The 23,320-nt window shown below is 35.7% G+C and overlaps 2 protein-coding genes across 2 annotated transcripts; one reads left to right on the forward strand and one right to left on the reverse strand.

The window, feature by feature from the left end:
- The first annotated feature begins 1,061 nt into the window (after nt 1-1,061).
- LOC104088738 (ankyrin repeat-containing protein At2g01680) lies at nt 1,062-6,410 on the forward strand. The gene is made up of 3 exons (XM_009593473.4): nt 1,062-1,493; nt 2,257-2,666; nt 4,908-6,410. Exons 1-3 carry the CDS (start codon nt 1,202-1,204, stop codon nt 5,778-5,780), a joined length of 1,575 nt encoding a protein of 524 aa, XP_009591768.1. The 5' UTR covers nt 1,062-1,201; the 3' UTR covers nt 5,781-6,410.
- Nucleotides 6,411-7,549: 1,139 nt separating this feature from the next.
- Nucleotides 7,550-21,504, reverse strand: LOC104088737 (protein VAC14 homolog). Its single transcript, XM_009593470.4, has 20 exons — nt 21,155-21,504; nt 20,510-20,623; nt 19,730-19,795; nt 18,339-18,428; nt 18,140-18,259; nt 17,655-17,683; nt 17,406-17,548; nt 17,218-17,312; nt 16,759-16,845; nt 16,488-16,595; nt 16,084-16,175; nt 15,854-15,935; nt 14,229-14,294; nt 13,053-13,168; nt 12,852-12,972; nt 12,058-12,219; nt 11,829-11,957; nt 10,056-10,124; nt 9,453-9,749; nt 7,550-7,955 (listed from the first exon to the last, which is right to left on the reverse strand). Exons 1-20 carry the CDS (start codon nt 21,248-21,250, stop codon nt 7,863-7,865), a joined length of 2,175 nt encoding a protein of 724 aa, XP_009591765.1. The 5' UTR covers nt 21,251-21,504; the 3' UTR covers nt 7,550-7,862.
- Between the last annotated feature and the right edge of the window lie 1,816 nt (nt 21,505-23,320).

The raw sequence follows: 23,320 nt of genomic DNA on the forward strand, positions 1-23,320 counted from the left end.
ATTTAAAAAAATGCAATGAAAAAAAGAGAAGAGAAAACAAGTATAATGTATAATTTGTTCTAATAATTAATTTAAAGAATTAAAAAAAGAGAAAAAGAAATACAAATAGTATATTATACTATCAGTTATATTAAATAAGGTGAATAAATATTTACTATATCAGTTATCTTTTATTATTATATAAAAAAAGAAAGATAAAGAAAAGGAGCAAAAAAGTGAATGTAATTAGATTATGTAGAAAAAAAGTAAAAAGAAAAAAAGAGCTAAATTAGTTTAGATAAGGAAGAAGAAATAAAGAAAAAAATAAAAAAGAGAAAAAATAATATAAATGAAAAGATACAAAATTGAGTATGGACTCAGATTATTTGAAAATAATAAAATAAAGAATAATATGATTTAAAAAAACAGAAAAGGAGAAATAAGAAGAAAAAAATAAAGAAAAAGGAGAAAAAATAGTCAATTACCCACAAAAGCTACAATTTGTAAAAAATATAATTTGTTTAATGAGTAAAAAGATAAATAGATAGACACAGTTAATTATTGGTTTTTATGGGTAAAAGCTCCCATGATTAAAAGTCCTAAATCAGCCTATGCTCAAAAGTATAATCAAAATTCAAAACACTTATCTTTATACCTTATCATACATATTGTGCTTAGTATCTTATATTTATGTCTTGCCGAATACCATAAAAAATTATTGGAGAAGTAATAAAAATATTTTATATGACAATTATTTTTCATTGAAACCAAAGGCACCCTAATAAATTTTAGGCTTTTTTGTTGGGTTATGTTTACCAGCTTATGCGTATCTTGGTACTTATTTTGTAATTATTACAAAAGTGATATAATTATAGTAAAAAATCCTAGTCAAGAATAAAACTTAAAAGTGCTGAAAAGAAAACTTATATAGGACAGGTGCAGGGAGAAAACCGCACCTTATCACCATTTCTTTTATTGTGGAGGTCCCCACACGTCCCTTAAATCATTTTTAGCGTTGAATTAAAATACCCGCAATAATATTTCCCATTTTCATCTTCTATTCTCACTGTTGAACTTCTAACATCCTAATTTGTCTTACCTCACAAAGATTCAGCCATAGACTTTGTGCTCGAGATTATCTGCGTTCATTTTTCATGAGATTTTTCTGATATATAAAGTGAGAAACAAGTGAAGTGAAGTTTGAAGGGCAGTAAGTAAATAGATGGAGTCAAAGTCATTGAGACTGATAACCCATCAATCATTTTTCAGAGCCATTGGATCTGGAGACCTTGAGTCTCTCAAAAACATCATCAATAATGAAGGGTTGAATCCATCTTCTTCTCTGTTGGCCTTACAGAACGATGCAGGTGAAACTGCTTTGTATATCACTGCTGCCAATAACTTCCAGCAGATTGCAAGTTATTTGCTTGGATTCTGTGATTTGGAGACTGCGTTGATCAGGTCCAAAGCTGATTTTAATGCCTTTCATGTTGCTGCAAAAAATGGCCACTTGGGTATGTATATGTTCTTTGCTCTTTTAAACTATTGCTATTGTTCAAAAGCTACCTGCTAACAAATCATGTTCTTGATTACTTTTTATGTGTGTAGAATTGTGTGTTTAGATGTACAAGTATCCTATGATCAGTTTTTTTTTTGGGGGGGGGGGGAGGGGGGTAACACAATTCTTGACTTTGTTGGTCAATTTTGCTCAAATAGGGTATGATAAGGTCAATTATCAGAAATCTTGAAGCAAAACCATGAATTTTAACCATAATATGTTATCTTTATATTTTAATCTAGGAGAATTTTATTCTCCTCCCCCCCCCCCCAAAAAAAAAAGGAAAATAGCATGTGTTTCGTTACTTACAATTTCAAATTTTCAATTATGTTTCATTGGTCTATTGATAAGCTAGACCTATTTGATCTTCTGAGATCATATACAATCCAAGTATCGGATCCAGGTGCTTGTGATACTTTCTATTCTTTGAAATGACAGTGGTGATGTTCGTGTTTCTATTGCTGTTCAATCGATCGACTAATCCTCAGTCTCAAAACTAATTGGGTCTACTTTATTGCAGTAACCAATAATAGGACTTATTTTTCTATTAATGTTCCTTAATTGAGAAATTTAAGAGCTAGCAAGAAGTACCTGACATGCTCTATTGTGAATTCTTACATTTTGGCCTTTACTGCTGAAGCTTGAGTACCTTGCTAGTCCCAATGTTTGTGTATTTTGGAGGATGCTTGTCGGTATAAAGCTTATTCTATCATCTACAGGTATTGTGAGGGAACTTTTGGCAATGTGGCCTGGACTTTGTAAAGTATGCAATGCCTCAAATACAAGCCCTCTTTATTCAGCTGCCGTCCAGGGACATTTAGATGTTGTGAATGCCATTTTAGATGCAGATGTGAGCTCCATACGAATTGTTAGGAAGAATGGAAAAACTGCACTGCACACAGCTGCTAGGTATGGCCTTCAACATATCGTGAAAGCACTTATAGAGCGAGATCCAGATATAATATCCATCAAAGATAAAAAGGGTCAAACTGCACTTCATATGGCTGTTAAAGGTCAAGATACTTCTGTGGTGGAGGAAATACTGGATACAGACAACTCAATATTAAATGAGCGTGACAAGAAGGGCAACACAGCTTTGCATATAGCCACACGGAAATGTCGTCACCAGGTATCTTTTTATCTATTTTGTTGAAGTTATAACATGACTCTTGCTATTCTGAATATCATGAAGTTAAGGGTTTTCTTTTGCATTTAATTTCCTGGGCAATGCATTTTATTCGTGCCTAAAATCCAGTTCTTAAACTGTCAATGTTTTCTTAATCTTTTCTTTTTCTTCTCAGTAATTAAATTAGGGAATAGAGGTTTATGCAAGATAGATTTCCTGGAGAATGATGTAGAATTAAAAGAAGGAAAAATATCACTGGTTGCAGAATCTTGCAGAAAGTAGGGGCTGAAGTTTAACCGGGAAGCTTGCAACATTGCAGTAGATGACTTCTATAAGGACCTTCATTGGTTAGACTTGGATATAGATAATGCATAAAGTAGAGAAAAGAGCTAGTGTTGGGAATGGTGGTAGTTAGTAAGGAAGAAAGGACGAGAAGTGAAAAAAGCAAATAAAATGAGAAAAACATGTTTTAGTGAAAGGAAACTAAGACCGTGCAGCCAAGGGTGTGGCTTGGTTATCAATGAAGTGGGTTGAGAATCTTGAGTTCTTAGGTTCAAATCCTAGCGGAGGGAAAAACACTAGGTGATTTGAACCCATCTATCCAAGTCTTGGTGGACAAATTACCCGGTACCTCTGACTGTGGAAGGTAGAAGGTACCTCATGGAAGTAGTTGAGGTGCGCGCAAGTTGGCAGGGACACCATGGTTATAAAAAAAAAGTGAAAGGAAACTAAGACCTTCATTTACACACACAATGCACGTGGAATATGTCTCTATTCTACAATGGACATGCATGGGTGATAGGACCATAAAACATTTCCTATTGATGTAGGATCCATGCTATGTGATTTGGGCTTCCAAGTAATTATATTTTCTTGTCATGCTTTTGCTGCCATATCAGGTATACAAGGTTTTCTAGTGTTCAGCTGTACCAGAAAACTATTGTATGTTACAATCTTTGACTATAAGATTCTTAAAAGGTGCTTGCCAAGGCTAGTGGAAAATGCGCCTTAACAATATTTAACCTTGTATACTTGATCAGTAGATATGTTTTGTAATAATATTTGGAGCATGTCATATAACGCTTAATTATACTAAGTACCATTAAGTACTTCTTTCTTCATTATTTCTCTTTAAGAACTTTCATAAAAACATCACAACTTGTGATTCACAAGGGGTACTTCTCAGCAGTTTTCTACTTGGAAAATGTAGATGTTAAGAGCAGTGATGTGGATGAAAAGACTGCTTTGTCCGAATATAAATTGGAGTACTGGTGTACGTGTTCCCACTATCTGAGGGCACAATTGATTTAAGTGAATTTGGAGCATGCTACTCAATTTGGAGCATTGCTATTGAAGTTCTAGTCCCCATAGTAGTGAGCATCTTCATGTAGGAAGTGTGTTACATCAATCCCTTCTTTAGTTATTGTACCTGAATCAAATGGGTACGATATAGGTGTAATTACTTTGTGCAGATTCTTTAAAATGCACTAAACTTTGTCAGAAAGCTGCACATACCTGTCTAGGATACCTACATGAAGTCATGAACCCTTACCGCATACATATGTTGAGTCTAGGTAACATAGTTTTGGAACACAATTAGGAGACAGTCGTTATGGCTTTCCCGAATTTTTGGTCTCTTTTTGGACCCTAGGAAGTTTTTCGTAGTAGTGAAAATGAATACTAACAGGAGAAGAGACGAATAGAAATTCATGATAAGAATTTTGGGACATAGTTTCATCATCTAAGTGGATCGAAGTTACAAATTTGAGAAGAAACTCAACATCCTAGTGATTTATACAGCAAAAGTTGCAAATTTTCATGATGGGACGGGGGAAATTTATGCAAAGAAAAATGTGGAATTTTTAGTTCAACAACCAATTTATTATTACACTACACACATCATTGATCAGGACATATAATGCTGAAAAATCTGAAATGATGCAGTCTGACATTACCATTTGGTTTCTATAGATTTCTTAACTGTAAAGCTGCACCCAGACTGAACTGAATCTCAATGCTTCAGATTCATAATTGATGGTTTTCTCGTTTGTTCTAAAACATTGCGCGCCAGCATAGACTTTAGCTTATACTTTACCACTGATGGCAGATAAATCACTTTTGTGCATGTAACGACTATATATCGTACTTCCTGCACTACTTTTGTTGTGTTGTCTGAGGAGTTGCATTTTCCTACCATTTTTGTTGTTTATTTGTTTGTATCCTTATGATATACCTTTGTTTCAGATCGTAAGCCTTCTGCTCACTTACACGTCCCTTGATGTCAATGCAATTAATAACCAAAAGGAAACTGCAATGGACTTAGCAGACAAACTACAATATGGAGACCCGACTTTGTTAATTAAGGAAGTCCTGACTGACGCTGGTGCAAAACATGCCAGATTTGTGGGTCAATTTGATGAAGCATCAGAACTTAAGAGGACTGTAAGTGACATTAAGCATGAGGTGCAGTCCCAGCTTATACAAAACGAAAAGACCCGAAGGCGTGTTTCTGGTATCGCGAAAGAACTTAGGAAGATTCATAGAGAAGCTGTTCAGAATACCATTAATTCTGTGACTGTGGTTGCTGTTTTATTTGCCTCTATTGCTTTTCTGGCTATATTCAGCTTGCCAGGCCAATATCTGGAAACTGGACCTGAAGCAGGAAAGGCCAGAATTGCCAACACTGTTGCGTTTCGTGTGTTCTGCCTTCTGAATGCTACCTCTCTCTTTATATCTCTCGCTGTTGTCGTCGTTCAGATTACTCTGGTTGCCTGGGATACTAGAGCTCAAAAACAAATTGTCTCAGTCGTGAACAAGTTGATGTGGGCAGCCTGCGTTAGTACTTGCGGAGCATTCCTAGCTGTTGGTTTCGTTGTTGTAGGGAAGAAAAGTTCATGGATGGCAATCACTATTACTGTGCTTGGTGCACCAATTCTTATTGGAACACTGGTTAGCTTGTGCTACTTCGTTTTCCGACAGCATTTTGGAATATGTGGTAGTGATTCTCAAAGGCGTATCAAAAGAGCAAGTGGGAGCAAATCTTTCTCGTGGTCATACTCTGCAAATATTTCTGATCTGGATGACTACAACTCTGATGAGAAAATTTATGCTCTGTGACATTGTGTCATGTTCTATCTGAAGGAGGTTTACTACATAATCATGGTTTTCCACATATCGTAAAAACCTATTCCTAACAAGTTGCTGGATCAAAATGGCTTTCCACGTATCACGGGGACGAGATATATTGGAAGTGTATTCATGCTCTGTTGACCCCAGTGTCCCTTTTGTATTAAGATCCCATGTCATTGAGAAGGTGAACATGATGTTTGGTCGAGATACACAGGCATCAGGTATTCATTTTCAACACCATGCAAGAAAATCCCTCTTTTTGTTTTGCTCATAGCACATGGTATGATGAATTGGAAAAGTAAAATCTGGAGCCGGTAGTTAGTTGTATAGGTTTAGCTTTGCTTCAGTCATTCAGGATGTCCATTTATATAAGGTCATCTGTTTCTAATAAATATATACTTTTGTGGCTTTGATGTAGAATAAGAGTATGAGTTGAGGTTTGTACATACTAGTGCAGGACTCTTTAAAATCCAATAAAAAGCTTGTAAGTTTGTTGGAAGGAACTATAGCATAACAAGTTTGTTTTCCAGTAGCACTGTTACTGTTGTTTTACTGAGGCTGTATTTAAGGTATGAAAAGAAGGAAAGCTGAACAGCTGTGTCTTTTTCAAGCCCCAAATATGTTTCTTCTTGATTCTGTTTATTATTTAATTATAAGCACCTTAACAGCTCAGAAAAGCAAAATTTGAAAAATACTTATGCAACTTGAATAAGGTTGCTCTGGGAGTAACATGAGGAGCATTACAAAAGAAATTTTAGGAGGGGAGAAAGCTCTTTAAATTCCAGCCAGAAAGACTAAGATTTGTCTTTTCCCATCCTTGATTCAGATAAAAACATTTTTAGGAGATTGCATATGTCCCCAGTTTGTTTATTGTACTGGACCTCCATATCACATCACATATATTTAATATTTGTCTCTGCTTTAACCACAATAGTACACGGTACTTGCGCTAGTGGAAAATAGCAAGTCTTTGATAAAATAGTTGAGATGCGCTCAAGTTGCCCCAACTACCCTCGTTCTCCAAAAAAAAGTTAAAAAACAAATAAATAAAAATAAAATACAAAAGGAAAATAGGAACTGTTTCGCCAAAAGCTTAAGTGTCAGACCTTGGCATTTCCAGCACATGAAGAAGAGTAACAGAAAGTCCATGGTAAAAACATACTCATGTACAGTGTTTACAGCAAAATTAATGAAGCAAGACGTGTATTTTCATATATTTATCACTTAATCATGGTTAAATAATAGTATATATTCTCACTTTAATTTTTAAATTGCTAAAATTAAATTGTTTGATTTGTCATAAACAAAAGAATGCGGATAAATATTTAACGTCCATTCATGCACCAAGATTGATCACGCAATTAATTGAGGAGATTTGCGTAATATAAAATGATAACGGTTAATTAGTGGGATCTTAAAAACATTATATTATTCATAATTTGCCAGTTTTTACTTTCAAACAAGTAGGCACATGAATCCTCTATTACATGGAGTATAATTTTTAATATCTAATATCAAAAGAGTTGAGATCTACTATTTTAAATATAATGCTTTATGCAGTTCGTAATTACTTACAAAGTCAAATTAGTTGTCAAGGTTTAAAGTTTAAATATCAATAATATTGATATCGACAAAGTCGAGTGATAAGTAAAATATGAGTATTAGAAACACAACAACTCGACGGAAACAACTGCAGTTAATATTATTACAATCAAAGGACCATTTCGAAATGTACAAAAGATAAAGCACCATGAATCTGTAGCTCAAGAATTTTCAGGTCCAATTAATAAGCAAATCCCAGAAAAAGATGAGGCATAAATCATTCATAAGATGAAATTGTCATATCCTACATATGCACTTGTTTGCCCATCTGGTATCTAACAAAAATAATAGAACCACATGGGAAAAGGACCTTAGATTAATATTCATTCCCCTCCTCCAGCCCAAAACACACTACTAGGATATACACTACAATTTACAACTGATGGCGGAGCTTAACCATGATTTCATTGAAAATAAATGAAGTCGCTGCATGATTTAAAGGAGCAGAAGAAACACTCAAAGCTGCAACTATACCGGGCCTCTATATGATGATCTTGAAGGAGGTCTATTCAAGTCTGATGCTGGAGCAGGTTTCTCAGATTCTTCCGGAATTTGTACCTCCTGGACAGAGAGATAGGTAAAAACTGAGATTTCACACCCCAAGAGAAAGTTTGGAAAAGATTCAAAAAAAAGTTCAGAAAGTTAGCGCTTCGCCCATACTGTTATACATAACCACAATGGACTTCATCATTTCGAGGCCTACAAAATTCCTAGTGATATCAACGACATCTCAACAGAGATACTTAAGTATTGAAGTCAAAATTGGCATCCGACTGAAAATATGGAAATACCAGCCAATATGCTTCATTGGCTTGTTGTTCTCTCCCATCCTGAACTATTCCCACCCTCATCATTTTCTCATTCATGAACTAGATACTTTCTTGATTAAAAATGAACAGAATAGCAGAACAAACTCATGTATCCCAAGTTTGTGTTTGAAGACTATATGAAACTGCGTGAAGACCTTGTATTCCAGGCTAACAAGTCCAGGTCAGAACCAATTAAGGCAACAGAAACCAGTGTCAAGTGTTTCAAATGGTACCAGACATTTTTAGTGGAGTTTAACAATTGTAAGTAAAATATTTGTGTTGTCTTAATGTCAATGAGTAATTCCAAAGATACTACTTGTATTGTGGGATTGGTTTTGTAATTTATTACAATTTGATGTCGCCATATCTGATACTGCTATTCTACTTGATATATCAAGCACTTATGGGTCGTTTGGTAGGATGTATGCATTAGCTTTTGGTATTATTAATCCCTTGTTTGGTACACTTTTTCAACCTATGTATTACTAATGCAAGTATTAGTTATACAACCTATTTGGTTTTATCCTATGTATAACTAATACATAGCAAATTATGGTATTAGCAATACCAAAGCTATTAATGCATACATTAGCATGGTTAAAGACAAAATTGTCCTTAAATTCCCTTAAAGCTAAATAATATGGAGGACATTTTTGAAAACAACTAATTTTCTTAAAAATTATGCAATGCATTTTAATGTAATACAGCACACCAAACTGTGGATAAGAAATAATCTTTGCATAACTAACCCATGCATTACTAGCCCCTCAATTACTAATAGTGTTGTACTAACTGTGGTATGCTTGAATTAGTTTTAAGAATTTTTAATATTTCAAATAATTTTCAGAATTTTGTGCAACAAAAACCAATATGAAACAACACCCTCTGAAACCATGCCAGGTACTGCAACTTTGAACCAAGGGAAATGGTTCAGTCCAGAGTATGTTTTATGATGACCACTTACCCACCCTATGCACTAACCTAGAGTCCTCATGGTAAATATTAGCAGCTGAATACTTTAGTGTCAATTTTACTTGTTCCTACTCTCAGAAAATTTAGTCTGCACTTGGTATAAGTATCTTAATGCAGGACTCAAATTGTATAAGCAAATCAAGAAGATGGTATTTCTCTACTCCATCGGGGCAGAGGTAAGGTCTGCGTACATACTACCCTCCCCAGACCCCACTTGTGGGACTATAGTGGGTCGTCGTTGTTGTAAATCAAGAAGATGGTATGAAGCACAGCAAACCTTCGTTGATGAAGTAGAACTAAAATATGGAAGTGTCTGTGACTTTAAATGCAAGCGATGTTGATGCTGAATCTCCATAAAGTGCTGCAGTCTCGAAGCAAAATTTATTCCATTATGCATATCATAAGAATTTTCATTCAGGTTGCCATCCTCGGGAAAATTTGATCCACCTTCCCCATGATTATTTTGAGAATAAGGACTCCCAGATGAAGTTTGTCTTAATTGTTCTTCCTTAAAGGAGGAGTATGAAGGCACAGTTTTCAACCTAGTACGAAGAATCTTAAATGCTGCACTTTGCTGCACGAAATTGACAAAAAATGTTTTAGATTGGCAAACAAAATGGCATATAAACCATGGGATGTTTAAGAGTAGTTTTGGATATTTAGCATGCAACAGTAATCAACATGCTCTCACGGCACACACCATGTCAGATAGTTGAGTAGGAATGACAAAGACAATAAATTAAAAAAAAAGGACATGTCTGCTATACATCTACAAGTGACTTTCTTTAGCACTTCTCAAATTTAGATTATATATTAAAGTGATCAGGTGCAATGACCACCAACTCGTGCTCACATAGGAGAAATTAATCGGCATTATTACCTGGGGTAGCAGCATCAGTAGACCGTACAAGGCTTTTAACAACCATATGTATCTTCCAGGTTCAAGAAGCTGCAAAGAAATAACTATTAAGATGCTCCAAAAAAGGCTTTTAAGAAAAAAGACAATTAACTTGTACCTGACCTCACGAACAAGAACATGAGTTTATCCAATTAACTCTAGTTTCTATATAACCAAAGACAACTAAAAAAAGAGTTCCACCCGTTACAACATGAGTTTTCAACTCCAATTTGTTCTTTCTTTGTCTTGTTCATTTGCCAGGCAGGTAAATGTTTGCAAGTCTTTTGAACACTTTAAAAAGTACTTCTCAGAACCAAAAACGAATGAAATGCACTTAATCCTGAAGGATAACAGAAAAAAAGTGTATTTTCTTTTTTCCTCAATTTGCATTGCTCATCATCTATCACAAAATAATTTGCCAGAGCACCACTACTATAAAAGGGCAGCCCGGTGCACTAAGCTCCCGCTATGCGCAGGGTCCGGGGAAGGGTTGGACCACAAGGGTCTATAGTACGCAACCTTACCCTACATTTTTGCAAGAGGTTGTTTCCAAGGCTTGAACCCGTGACCTCCTAGTCACATGATAACAACTTTACCAGTTATGCCAAAGCACCACTACTATGATTGTACCAAATAAAGGGAACAACTCATGCATCTTGAAATGGGTAAAAGAGAAATATGCTGACAAGAAATGGACATTGGGTCTAACTCAACTCGAAAAGCTAGCTCATGAAGCGAGGAGTTTCCAAGACCATATAAGGAGACAACAACCCATTTCCTCAACCTATTTGGGACAATATAACAACCCCACTTCCTCCTCCCTGGCACGCCCAGGCTTGGTTAACTTGAGCGTGATAAAATGACATAGGGACCCAACATTGGTACCAAGAACAAGAATGGATCTAGTCAGAAAAGTAACTTGAAGTACTAACTACTTCTGGTAATCGGAGACAACAGAAAATGGGATGGGTTGCCTCGGAATGAGTAGGCAACCCTTAAGGAGAAGAGATCAGCCTTTGAAGATGCGCGGAAAAGCCTTCACGCGCCTGCGCGTTAACCTGACGCGCTCGCTGGAGCAAGACCTTCTGGTGGATCCGTGAGCGATGGAGTCTGATGGAGCAGTTCACTAGGGTTTGCTCATCAGAGGGTGATGAAACATGTGGTGGTTTTAAATAGTGCGACCATTTCATCTAAAAGCTTAACCTGATAGAGAGAGCACATTTTATTTACTTATGCCTTCAACACGCCCTCTTACGTCTGAACTTGATTCTTTTTCACGAGCCAAGCACGTGAGAATTCTTTTACTTGACTAGGTGGGGGTGAGACTCAAACCCAAGAGATCCTTGCTTAATCCTGAAATGATGTACCTTTACAGAACCGAAAAATTGCGCGATGACGATTTCTTCCTTCCCGATGCCAATGGTATGTTGCACAGCCAAAGCTCTGATACCATAATACGAAATGGACCTAGGGCCTAAGACAACCCCAAGAGCTAGCTCATGAAGTGAGAATCGCCAATGACCATACAAGGAGACAACTCATTTCCTCAACCAATTAGAAATGCTGGAAAAAATCGGATGTTTTTTGGTTTTAGGTTACCTCTTCCACGAAAATCTCCCCACAGTAAAAGGAAAATCAAACTACTGAAAGGATGACTATTACTTTCCTGTGGAACGCAAAGAACCAACATCGTGATAAATGAATCCAATGTTCTACGTTTAGAACTCAATAAAAGGAGAAATTACTTCAAAATACCTGCAGTCTGAGGTAAGCAAAGGTCGGGGTCTCCAGAAGGTGGATCAATTTATCTAGTTGGACAAAGAACTTGGCATTGATGTCTTCCTCGACCAAGGATTGGATAACAGAACTTGCATGCTGATATGCCTGTCATGCAATCCAAAAAAAGACATGGACTCACATTGATACAGTGCAAGATAAAAGGAGCAACGGTTTGACAGAGCCATGAGAGAAAATCCAGTCTTACCTGAACTAATAGGCAAAGGCTTATTATTGCCATCGGCGAATGGCACCATGATGCATACAAAGAAAGAAATAAGTCTTTCCCAGCAGAATTGATTAATGATTGTTTAAGAAGATCTCGGAGGTGGGACAACTCGGATGAAGCAAGTAAAACCAAATTTAAGGCCTGAAACAAAAAAGCACACACAGGTTATGGAAATTTACAACGTTAAAACATATATCAATTCCGAGACACACTGTCAAGCAGAGTCAAAAGACTGAGTTGGACAGTTCTTTGATACCAATACTTTTTTTGATTTTGCACCGGGTGTCCGAGTCTCTTTGAGCCCCGACTAATCCCGGGGGTGCACAGGCCCTCGGCAAGGAGTTTCCCGCAAGTGCACCACGGTTAATTCAGGTTTTACCCAGTCCGATGGCCTTCAGAAATTGTTTGCACCCAGTGGGTTTCGAACTTGAGACCTTGAAAGGGAGCTCTTTGATACCAATACTTATTACTCCCTCTGTTCTATTTTATTTGACAATCTTTTCTTTTTAGTTTGTTCCAAAAAGAATGACATCTTTCTATATTTAGGAACACTTTAATTTCAAAATTTTATTTTACCCATGATTTTATAGCCACATAAATGTCATAGCTTGTTTAAGACCACAAGTTCCAAAAGTCTTTGAACAGGTTCACATAAAATGAAACGGAGGGAGTAATAGTTAACTCAAACGAAACCTAATATCTCTCTGTCATTGCATTATTTCAAAAGATTTAAAGGGCATAGTCAGTTTCATGCGAAGTGATTAGAATAAAACCTGAACCATGATAGATGCAAACTCCAAATCTGATTCCCCTTCAAGTATTGTGGACAGTTCAAGATAAACTCTTTTAGCATCCAGAAGTACACATAGCCGACGAACTATTAAAGCTCCACGTCTGAAAGGAAATTAGAACACTAAGATAGGATAGAATACTGTGAACATAGACACATTAAAAGTTGAACAAACAATACTGACTTCTCCAGGAGAGAGTAATCAAGCTGAAAGTTGTGAACTAGGAAAACAACAAGCTGGCGGAAGTGTTGTGTATCTTGAGCTATACATGCATGTACCTCAAGCACCAAAAGCACTACCTGGCAGAAAATTACGAGAAAATTTTGATGGAATCAGTTTGAAGGATGTGCAAGTCCATACAAAGATGATATGGTTGGCAAACTCGGCGGAAAAACTCTTCAGAATTTTTTCCCATACACAAGAAAAAGACTCATTAGAATATAAACTTTACCAATACGAGAAAAGAGGGAAAAGAGAGTTTTAACCGCACCTACCAAAAAGGAGGAACAAAAGAAAAACTGAAACAGGATAGATGACAGTTTATCTCAATCTATAGCTTATTTGGTTCAGTAATATCAATCAGAAGTAACTAAAGTCAATTGCAAACATAACCATTTAAACACCCATGAACAAGCGGAAGATGAACATTCATCAAAATCTTTCTTTTTCTCTGAGAATAAAAGTTGAGTTAGGTAAGGAAAAAGGTCCAAAGAGAATCTTCTATCCAAATAAGTAGCCTACTATGCTTGATCATTCTCATTTATTTCTGAGTCCATATTAGAGTCATAATGATTATACTTGCATTCATTCCCCAAACAGAGGATATTCAAGGAAAGGAACTCAGAAACAACATCCAAATTTTACATAGTTCAAAAAGTCATAGTCCAGTTAGACCATCAGCAGATGGTCCAGTTATCATGCAAAGAAGCAAACAGTTACAAATCCAGAATGTTCTAAAATTCCATCAAACACGGGTTTGAGGAAATCAAGAAACTACGATAACTACAATGGTAATAATCTCAAGGATCAAAAAAATGAGAAAAGAAAAATTAGTTGGTGCTACATGGTAGGGAAAGGAAGTTGTACAGCTAAACTTTGCAGGGGAACTACGCCAGAGGAACCAAACCAGTGCCATAGCCCATATACACAAGTCAAAATCAAGACTCAAAAGCTAATAAATGGCTCATAGAATCCCTAAAGAAACACAGTCTGCTGCCACACAAAGCTGAAAGACATGGATATATCTGTTGGTCCAATCAACAAAAGTGCAGCTATAAATAATTGTTTCAAGCAATGACATTTGGACAATTAGGGTTAAATGAGTGAGACATCAAATTTAAATATAGTAGCAGAAAATACCTCGTCGGAGGGATCTGAGAGTGCCTTCAGAAGAGTGTCGAGAACATCATTCAGAAAAACTAAGACCTGTTCCTCCAAAAATAAATAGAAAAAATGAAAAAGATTAGATGGTCAGCCATCCTTCCAAAGTTACGAAACCAAATAAATGTAAATCACGGCAGCAAATATTGATTGACTGATTATACGTGTTCTTCTCCAAATCTGAGTAATGAACTTAACCCATATTGGACATAATATATTACTTCTAAAAGCAGGACTAAACTTGAAAATGATATTTCGAATTTGTAATATTTACTCCAAATCCATGAGGCAACAACTTTATGTGATAATAATATTCTAAACAATGAGCACACTGGTATACCTCAAAATGTACACGTATACAAAATATTATCAGCTACTGATGACAAGCTTTTACTTAAACAGAATAAGACATTAACAGATGAAACTATGATGCAAAACAACCATATAGAGAATGTTGATCTGTGCACAAGAAACCTAGTACAGGAGATACTGTGGATCTGGAACAACCTCCACACCTACGTAGTTGTGTTAGATATAATAGATACATATCATATTTGTCTAATGCTGAATAATATCCAACTTAAAGACTTCTAATCTTCTTACACTATAACTCTGACAATCCAACATAAAAGAACCTGATATCCCAAGTTCAAATCCCAGCTATAAGTTTCAAAGTAAGCACAATGTGCTCCAAACTTGGTGAGTAGGTCTATTTGGAACCTATGCTTGAGGGTTGTAGTAGCAAGTAGACCCCCTATGGATTAGTCGAAGTGCACAAATTAATCTGAACCATTGTCATCTAGAAAAATTCTAACAAGAACTATAAAAAGCAAGGAACAGTTTCTCCTCCTAAGCCATAGCACGACCACTCCAACGTTACAAAGGCAGATCCAGGATTTGAAGTTTATGGGTTTGGTACTGAACTCACAGATCATGTGAGTTACTAGGTTCGGAATTTAATATTTGTACATATTTAGTAGATTTCTTAACACATACACTGAACCTGCAGATTGTGCACTTGCCCCTACCAATTGATTCAATTTGCCTAAATAAACATGTTGTTAAAGAAAAGAATTGTAGGTTCAATGATGATGAGCGTTCTCTTGTAGAAATCTCATGATATTATTCATTAAACAAGCATCTACCAAAACACGAACTAGCAGGGCTCCTAATAATCCTTTACCTTTAGGGACCATTTGGTTCAAGGGATTAGGTGGGTTATCCCATTATAAATTTTGGGATTAAATTTATCCCGTGTTTGGTTGGACGCATTAGCTAAAACCAATATTATGTTTGTACCAAAATCTTGGTATAACTTATTGCATATAGAAGGCGGGATTGGTTATCCAGGTTATAATCCTAAAATTATAATCCTGGAATATCCTGAATTTGAACCAAACAACCCCTTAGTCTGTAGTTCAGTATGCTCTCAGTACCTCTTCATCACACAACATAAACAAACTTCACTGCCTATACATAGGTAAAATAGCCTAAGTAGTACACACTCAAACAAGTTTCAAATTACATAACCTTCAAGATGGTGAGAGAACATGGTCATCAAGCAAAACAATAAAGGAGACCATGATCCAAGTGCTTGTCTTTACCTCTGACCGATGTCTATTTAGCAGGGTTGACATCCAGTGTAATGCTTCAATACGTGTTGCCTCCCATTCACTTGACAACTGCCTGATAAACAGAAAGCATAAAGGTAACAATAAATTTTGAATTTCATGCATTATGCAAACCATTTTAGTCAACAACAGTGAATATCAACATCTGAAAACTTCTGTCAACTCATTAAATACCAGATTTCCCTATATAAGTAACTCCATACCTCCTAGCAATGGAGAGAATTGCTCCTACATCAAATCCCTCAGCTGGGTCGGCCTTGATTCCTCGAAGTTCTTCATTCGTTTCACGTGCAACCTAAAGGCCAGAACAACAGAAGATAAAAGTGAAAAACAAAGAAAAAAAAGGAACACAAAGAAGCAAGAACAGTGAAGAGAAGGCGGGGCTAGAAAAAGGGCAGCCTGGTGCACTAAGCTCCCGCTATACGCGGGGTCCGGGGAAGGGCCGGACCACAAGGGTCTGTTTTTACCCTGCATTTCTGCAAGAGGCTGTTTCCATGGCTTAAACCCGTGACCTCCTGGTCACATGGCAACAACTTTACCAGTTACGCCAAGGGACTAGAAGGCGATAAACTCAAATACCAAAATAAAAGAGGCTATTTCCACTTACGACTCTTATTTTCTCTTCTTTATCAGATATACAGGGCAAAATTGCACCCAGAATGTCAGCATAATAAGGGACAAGTTGGTCTCCACCCAGTTTCACAAACTCATTTATCTGCAGAGCAAATACTCTAGTTAAATTGATTGACCAAATAAACCAAGTAGAAATTAGTTAACACCAATGAAACCCAAGCCAGGGCAGATAGAATTCCCGTCAATGGAAGGTGAAGCATTCAATTATATCATGCACAAGCAATTACAGATGCCAGTGTCCTTACCCAAGTGACAGCGGTCAGCCGCGTAAATTCATCCTGTGAACCTGATCTTTGAACCAGTATCTCAGCCATGCGACCATAATCTACAGACTTCAAGATCAGAATTGTTCAAGTTAGAAGAGTTACAAAAAAATATTCCTTTCAACAAATTATATATGTTTAATTTCTGATTTTTCTAGGGGAAAAAAATATAATCTTATTTGGAAAAGATTAACAAAAATAAACCGGAGGAAAAGATACCTATATTGCATACAGATAGAGATCCATTACACAAGTACTCAAAAAAAAAACTGATAACAGCAAGCCATATCTGAAACTAGACATACCGATACCCACATATCTCTCACTTAACACCTCAACAATGCTGTTAGGAGAAAGGGTATGATTTTCTTTTCTTTTTTTAGGAATCTCACCACTCCGTCATTAGAAAGCTTAACATACAATGCATGGAAGAAATCTTACTGGAGAGTTCTTAATCTCTTGTAGAAACTCTGAAAGTGCAGAATCAGCTTGTTGCCGTATTTCGTGGCTGGAATCACTCAACATATTAAACAATCCTGCAGTTCATCATGTCAAATAAGATAACATGCGGAAACAGAACATTCAACAGCACATTTTAGAACTTTTGAGCTCAAAATACAAGCACTTACCATCAAGAAAATCAGGAAGAAAACCGAGCATATCAATATCTGGAACACTGTCTAGAACCGTGATCCAACCAACGAGAAACTGGCGGACATAAGGGTTGAGGACATTCATTCTCTCTCTCAATAATGGAATAAATTCTTCAATGCTGAGTAAGAAGTGTTATGTACAATTAAATCTATTAAATAATACTTCATCAAACTGACAACTAAAATTGACCCCAAGTATGAAGATATCGCTAGTAGAAAACACACCTAAATTGATCGCTCTCCGTGACAATGTCCTGCATCCCAAAAAAAGTGCAAAATAATGTTAGCATTCAAGATTAATCAGTCAAAATATCACACTTGCTAAAAAGCTTTTATCAAAATAACTATTTGCCAAAAAGGAGAGGGGTACTCCCATATCACCAACATCCTCCACCAAAATGTACTGTCAATAACAAGAACATAAAAAAGAAGGAAAAAAGAGAGAAAGAGAGATCTTCTAACTGCAACAGAATACCAGCAACAACCCCTCCTGATAACCACAAATACTCTGACTTTGTCTTTAGACTCCCCCACCCAAATCAAAACTTTCCATCCTCCTCTTTATTGTAGTTCACTTAACAAGTCAATTTCATTATTTTTCTAAACAATATTCCATTCATATTCCTCTGATACTCCTTCCTTCTACGATCAGTACCTTAAAATTTTGAAACGAAGTAAAACATTTAAGAGTGCAAAAAAGCTTGTTTTACCTTCACAAGCCTATCCAAAAGATGAGCAGCACTCTGCACATTGGCATCTGAATCGGATGAAAGCTTACATAAAGCATCAAAAATCTGATTGAAGAACACAATGAAATCTCCTCGCACAACCTACAGAAGTCACATGGGTAAAGTCCAAAAACCACGATAAAAAGAAAAATCTTAGCACAAGCTCTTTTATAAGCCTCACCTTTGCAATGTTATAGAGAGCTTCGCATGCATAATATCGAACTCTGCTATCTTGATCCGAGAAAGAGTTCAAGACTGACGGCACAATTTGCTGGAACATCGCATCCGGAGGGTAAGTAAATTGCATAAAGAGAAAAGTAGACTACTCAGCAGTATAGCCCAAAAATACAATCATTTAACTCCCAAAGCGATACATATAGAACCACCTGTATGTCAATGAAGAAGCCATTGTAGCAAAAAACAATTTGGAAGCATGCATCAGAAAAATAATAAAATTACATTGTGAAAGTGTTCATTCCTTCTTTTGTACGCAGCAAACAATTGGAGTTTCATCAACAAGGGCCTGAGCAGCTGAACCTCAAGTTTTTCTCGTTTCAGGTAAAGGAATAGCTTACCTATTTACCGAGGACAAAAAGGCTTAACTCTCTTAATCTCACACACACACCTCTCTATCATAGACCATTGTCACAAACACTTACAGCTTACCTCTCTTTCATGAATTCATACTTGCAGAAAATAAATATATAGCGGAGAAAAATGTAAAATTCTGTCTGTTTTGTACTTCATACTGTACACTCTTGGTACTGTTTATTTTTAAAAAAAATTACTTTACTGATCAAAGAGAAAATGAGAGATGGTTATAATGAACAATAAGATAAGTGGTTTAGGTGTAAGAATCTAGAAGCACACAATCAAAGCTCGATGACCAAATGGTTATGGAAATTTATCAATGACGACACAACTTTATGGAGAAGTATAGTGCAGCAGAAATATGGGGTATCTAGCAAAGGTGTGCAAAAAGAGTTCACTACTCCAGCGGTGCTGGTGCTTAATTACAACGCTTTGCCAAATTCTGAAACAAATTTGCAGCTAGAAGTTGGAGATGGTAGGAAGATAATTTTTGGCAAGATTTATGGCTAGGCCACTCCCCTTCCTCGTCTCTGGGTTCCTAAGTATCTACTGTAAGCCTTTCCTCGTTTGACCAGACCTATCTTAGTGCATGGGTTTTGGATCAATAATGAAACTTTTTGCTTATTAATCAAGGAAAAAGAAGTCATGGTCAAAATAGAATATTTTAACTGCACGAATAGAAAAAAGGTTCTATATCTATTTGTGAATGGATGTAGCACTTTTTATAGGTGTCTCAAACTTATATGGTGCATCCACATCCCATAATAATTTTTCTCTTTAACTAATACAGTAAATTTTTCATAGAACTCATTAAGAAAAATATGAACATTCTGTAGAAATACCAGTGCACTCATCAGATATAAACAAAGGGACCAAGACCGTCAAACTTTCCAATTGCTAAATCATGGCACTCAAAACTTACAATTATTCTCTCACATTTGCACAAAATTGATAGGAAATTTTCAGATTTCATCACACTACCTCAAGGTGCTGTGCTGCTTCTGAAGTCAAACCAACTGTCGCGGCAGCCAATCCGATCAACCCTCCCTAAACACAAAATCAAACACGGAAGACAAATGACCAAATCACTTTACAAACTAAATGAAGACAAGTTAGACAAGTGCCTCTGGTCTGAAGGAAAATCCTATCTGTAGAAAATGTTTTATTTCAGCAAATCAATTTCTGGATCATTTGACAGCAGGGGCGGATTTAGGGGATGAAAGGGGGGTTCACCCGAACCCCCTTCGCCGAAAACTTACACTGTATATATAAGGCAAAATCTGTTTTTTACCTCTATATATTATGTTTTGAATCCCCTTGACACAGACCAAAAGCATAGCTTAGTGGTCAAGGGGGTTCAAAACTTGTGTAAAGTCATTGGTTCAATTCCCACTAGCTACAATCTTTTTTAACTTTTTTCTTTTTTGAACCCCCTTAGCAAAAATCATGCCTCCGCCACTGTTTGACAGTGATTTGATTCGAACAAGAGCATGATTGTGTACATAATGGCATGAGTTGGAGAGTAGTCCTGGTTTTAACAACAATATCCAATTTTTGCTTGAAACAAGTGCTGGAATAAGAGTTGAGCCATTTGTAAAAAATGATTTACGCCCATGCAATAAAAGTCATTTTGCTCTAAATCATTTCCCACACTTTAAGGTAACCAAACATTGGAAAATCATTTAATCAAGAAAAATAATCTCCAGGAAAAAATATTTTTTGCATCATACCAAACAAATTAAGAACAAAACTCAGACTCACTTTCCGATTATTAGCTTGAGGCGAGTAGGTATATTCTTGTGTCAACAAATTGATTACCGCTGTAATCTTGTCATGATCACCCGCTACAGCCAATTGCTTAACAATCCCTTCCAACTACACATAAATGCCAAAAGAACAACAAAATCTTGAACAACCAAACAATACCAATATTCCAAGTACAAGGACACAATACAGTAACATCAACTATGCATGAATTTAAAACTAGTTAAGTAGGCCATATCAATTCTCAATATTCCAAACACAGAAGAACATAGGATTTAAGGTTATACACACTAACAGTGTAATGAACTTTTTTACACCATCAGTCTAATTTAACATATTATAGCAGGTTACTTTTCATCTATTCTAGGTGACCAATCAATGCTACTCCCTCTATCCCAATTTACTGTGATATTTACTGTTTCGAAAAGAACCACAACTTTTTATATTTAGAAATACTTTAACTTTAAACTTGCTAAATTACTCTTAATGAGATGATTATAGCCAAAAAGTATTTATGACTTGTTTTAGACCATAACCTTCAAAAGTTTTTCTTTCTTTTTTTCCAAATGATCCGATTGTGTAAATAGTGGTCAGTGCATACAACTTAAAGTCAAGAATATTGAAAAACGGAGAAAAGTATACCTCCAAAGCAGCATTCTTGCGCTTCTCATAGAGCTTATCAGAAAGGTTACGTAGAACAGCTGAAGGAATCACATAAAGGGCTTCCGCAGTAGCCATAGCACCAACAATCCCCTAACAAGTGAAACCCAAAACCCCCTTTTTTTTTAACCAATGTGAAGAATCAAAACTTTCTGTTGATTTTGCCTTGCTCTAAACCAAACATCTTTAGCAATTTATATGACATATATGGATATATGAGTGTCATATAAGGTAAATATGGAGAAAAAAAGGAAAGAGATTATACAGTAGGAGTAATTGATCTTAAAAACCCGAAATTTGCTGGAGGAGGGTAGATTGAAGGAATAAGAGTTTTATTTTGGCTTTTCGTATTTGTTTGTTTTAATTAATGTTTTGGGGTAATAAAGTCTAAGCAGTTCATAAACAAGAAAATTTCTTTTTTGTTTTTCTCACTGTTCAATTGGAGTGATTACTCTACGGAAAAAAAATATATATATTCTCCCGTTTTAATTTATTTAAATTTATTTTCTTTTTAGTCCGTGCGAAAAAAATGATTTTTTTTCTATTTGAAAATAATTTATCTTTATGCAATAATTTATAGCCACACAAAATATATGTGATTCATTTTATACTACAATTAAAAAAATTCTTTATTTTTTTAAACTTAGTGTCCAGTCAAATGATTTTACGTAAATTGAAACGGTGGGAATAATATTATTTTAGGCGGATATCATTATTTTTGTTCCAAAAAACACTCAAACTAATTTGAAAGTCCTTCAATCTAACTACCAAAAAAATAGTGTCCTTCAATCCATTAAAATTTATTGAAGTGTTACTAGTTTTTACTCTTCTAATATGTCACTCGTTCCACACATAATTTTTTTTGTTTAAAGATTGAAATTAATTTTTTTGTATTTGAGAAACTTTTTGCTATTAAAATTCTAGTAGGTAGAGGATTAAGTGATAACTTACTCGTAGATTAATCATTTATATCTTTTATGCAAAGTTTTTTCCTTAACTTTCCATCAAAATTAAGAAAACAATTAATGAATGTATGCGTAGATAGTTTGGAATAAATTTTATCCCTCTAAATCTTACTTTTATAAACATAGATCAAGTCATAAAAATTTTGAACTTGTTAGACAGATATACTACAAAGTGTGTCATCTTTTTTATAGATATCATTGGAAAATATATCTTCAAAATTTGTAAACAAAATAAATAATAATATTACGCTGATATAACCAACAATTGCTAAGTGGATAAGCGGTACAATTTGCTTTAGGATAAGGTAATACAAAAATAAGTTAGCTGTCAATTATAATATTGTTTGCCCTTAAATGACGAGTATTTACTTGTATAAGAATATTAAGTATATAGTACAAGAATGGCATAGAAACAGTAATTTTATTGGCCAAATTATGTATGAAAAATCAAATACAAGTATATTACTTTAATTGGTAGGGTCCAGTGTATCAAGACTCTTTGCAGTTTTTCTGGAAGCTTTTTCTACTTTTTGTTTCTTGGTAGGTTGAGAATGACATGTATCTACCTTATCTTGTGTTTTTTCCTTTTGATCAGCTTTTTTCCTAATATAAGAATTATTAGTCAAAAAACATTAATATTTCTTCTCATCAAAACATTTTCTTTCTTTTTTTACCCTTAAATTATTTCCTTTGATTTACTCGATGATAGAATTTTGTACAATTATATGCTGAATATAAAAGATTATTAATGGGATTCATTGTTACTTTGATGGGCGACCTTTTTATAACAACTTCCAATTTGATCCATTAGTGATTCGAACTCATGATATTAGGATTGAATAGGGAAGTCGTATCACATGAGCAACTCTCTTATCTTGATGTATCACTTTATCATCCACCAACGGAAACTCTTTAATATAAAGTAATTTCCCTTTTTATTCCTATAGTTCCTTTTCCTATACCGTAGAACCAACAAGAGGAAAAATATTTTTCAAAACTCTCTTACAACCTTTCCCGCCAACCCCCCAATCCACACCTCGCGACCTCGGAGCCCTAGACCCCAACCTACCACCTTGCACGCTGATCTCACCCCGCCCACACTCCACTTATCCCACCCCGACACCCCTCTCCCACCCACTAACCCCATGCATCGGCCCACCCTTTCCCTAGCAAAACCTCCCCA

Source organism: Nicotiana tomentosiformis, chromosome 11 (assembly GCF_000390325.3).
Source record: "Nicotiana tomentosiformis chromosome 11, ASM39032v3, whole genome shotgun sequence".
NCBI classification, from domain to species: Eukaryota; Viridiplantae; Streptophyta; class Magnoliopsida; order Solanales; family Solanaceae; genus Nicotiana; species Nicotiana tomentosiformis.